The sequence below is a fragment of the Sinocyclocheilus anshuiensis genome, unplaced genomic scaffold (assembly GCF_001515605.1).
Source record: "Sinocyclocheilus anshuiensis isolate Anshui unplaced genomic scaffold, SAMN03320099.WGS_v1.1 scaffold38, whole genome shotgun sequence".
Taxonomy (NCBI): Eukaryota; Metazoa; Chordata; class Actinopteri; order Cypriniformes; family Cyprinidae; genus Sinocyclocheilus; species Sinocyclocheilus anshuiensis.
This window is the reverse complement of record NW_015544213.1, coordinates 3,552,190-3,554,415: the sequence shown is the minus strand read 5'-3', so window position 1 is coordinate 3,554,415 and position 2,226 is coordinate 3,552,190. Positions and strand designations below refer to the sequence as shown.

Below are 2,226 nucleotides of genomic sequence, written 5' to 3'. Positions count from 1 at the left end.
ACAACGATACCGTGAAACCGTGATATTTTTGCTTAAGGTTATCATACCGTCAAAATCTCATACCGGCCCATGCCTATTCTGGATAGATGAATATTATTAGTGTTATATTTCATTTTATTATATGTATGTTTTCAGTATGTCTGTACTTTTTCTTTGCACTGGAAGTTCCTGTCACCAAGACAAATTCCTTGTGTCTGTAAACACACTTGGCAATAAAGCCCTTTATGATTCTGATTAACAATTCAAATTTTAAAAGATTTTTAAATTCTTTTCAAAGAAGTCACTTATGCTCGCCAAGGCTGCATTTATTTGATCAAAAATACAGTAAAAACAATAATAGAACTGTTGTCTATATGAATATATTTTAAACCATAATTGTATCCCTGCGATCAAAGCTGAATTCTCAGCATCATTCCTCCAGTCTTCAGTGTCACATGATCCTCCACATGCTCAGGAAACATTTGAAGACAGTTGTGCTGCTTCATATTTTTGTAGAAACCCTGATACGTCTTATTTTTCAGGATTCTTTGATGAATAGAAAGTTCAAAAGAACAACATTTATTTGAAATAGAAATCTTTTGTAGCATTGTAAATGTCTTTAATGTGTTTATTTTATTATTATATTAATATGTGTTGATGATGTAATCGGTGTATTTTTCTCCACATCCACTCAGGGAGCGAGTGAATAAGCGCCGAGTGAAAGACATTGTAAAGGAGTTCACCCTGGTGTGCCGCGGCCTTCACGGAACCGAATACGCAGCGGACTACTGAGCCGCCGCTCAGACGGACACAGAGTGAGAGAAAACCCAAAAAGTACAACTCCCAGAAGCCCTCACTGCGATGCGAATAACACCATGTCAGAACTGACCATCTGAGAGTCAGGATCTTCCTCCGACTCGTCCTTCTCGCTCTCGCTCTCTCTTTCAACCACTCTCTCATTGGATTTTGGGGCATCTGTAGGGCGACATCTCCGCTCTCCGCATCTCACAGCATGTTAGCTGGAAACCGTTCTTTGATTCTCCCACGATCGATCTTCCGTGGCTCTTGGGCTGTTTTCCTTGTGATGATTTGCATCCGTTTGAACGAAGAAATAGTGTTAGTTAAATGTTTTTTATTTTTATTTTGAAGATACTGACATAAAAAGCATATATACAGTATATATATATATATATATATATATATACACACACACACATATATATATATATATATATATATATATATAGAGAGAGAAAATTAGCAGCATATTTGGTGACTAGTAGAGACTGGGCATTACACAACGAATAAGAGAGAGAGCGATGCACTAAGATAAAAAATCAAATTGTCATCATTTACCCAACATGATGTTCCTAACCTGTACATTTTTCTTTAGAAATTCTTCTTCGTGTTTCATTAAAGGAATGTTGGTAGGTACATGCACACTGATAATGGGCTCAGTAAACATATGACATATATTTGAAAATTTATTAAAGGAACAGTTCACCCAAAATTGCTAAAAATTTACTGATAATCTACTCCTCCTCAGGCCATCAAAGATACAGATGAGTTTGTTTCTTCATCAGAACAGATTTGGAGAAATGTAGCATTCCATCACTTGCTCAGCAATGGATGCTCTGCAGTGAATGGGTGCCGTCAGAATAAGAGTCCAAACAGCTGATAAAAACATCACAATAATCCACAAGCAATCCACACCACTCCAGTCCATCAATTAATGTCTTGTGAAGTGAAAAGCTGTGTATTTGGAAGAAACAAATCCATCATTAAGGCATTTTTAACTTTAAACCGTTGTTTCCTCTATCCATAATATTGTTTCCTCCAGTGAAAAAGTCGTCTTATTTGAATCAGGAGAGAAATATGGACAGATCAAGCACCGTTTAAGTAAAAACAGTCAAAAACATTGTTGTGGATTATTATGGATTAAGGGCTAGTATTTTGGCCAGAAGTGGCAGTTTAATGTTAAAACATCTTAATGCTGGATTTGCTTCTTACAAACACGCAGCTTTTGTCTTCTCAAGTCATTAACTGATGGACTGGAGTGGTGTGGATTACTGTGATGTTTTTATCAGCTGTTTGGACTCTCATTCTGATGGCACCCATTCACTGCAGAGGATCCATTGCTGAGCAAGTGATGTAATGCTAGAAACAAACTCATCTGTATCTTTGATGGCTTGAGGGCAAGTACATTTTCAGCAAATGTTCATTTTTGGATGAACTATTGCTGTAAAC

General features: G+C 36.8%; 1 protein-coding gene across 1 annotated transcript in view; it reads left to right on the top strand.

Annotated features, from left to right (window-relative positions):
* LOC107697216 (importin-13-like) overlaps positions 1 to 1,161 on the top strand; it is a 48,894-nt gene extending 47,733 nt beyond the window's left edge. Inside the window, exon 22 of the mRNA XM_016497916.1 lies at positions 675 to 1,161. Within this exon, the coding sequence (XP_016353402.1) occupies positions 675 to 771 (97 nt within the window). The 3' untranslated portion in view covers positions 772 to 1,161. The remainder of the gene's footprint in view (positions 1 to 674) is intronic.
* The last annotated feature ends 1,065 nt before the right edge of the window (positions 1,162 to 2,226 follow it).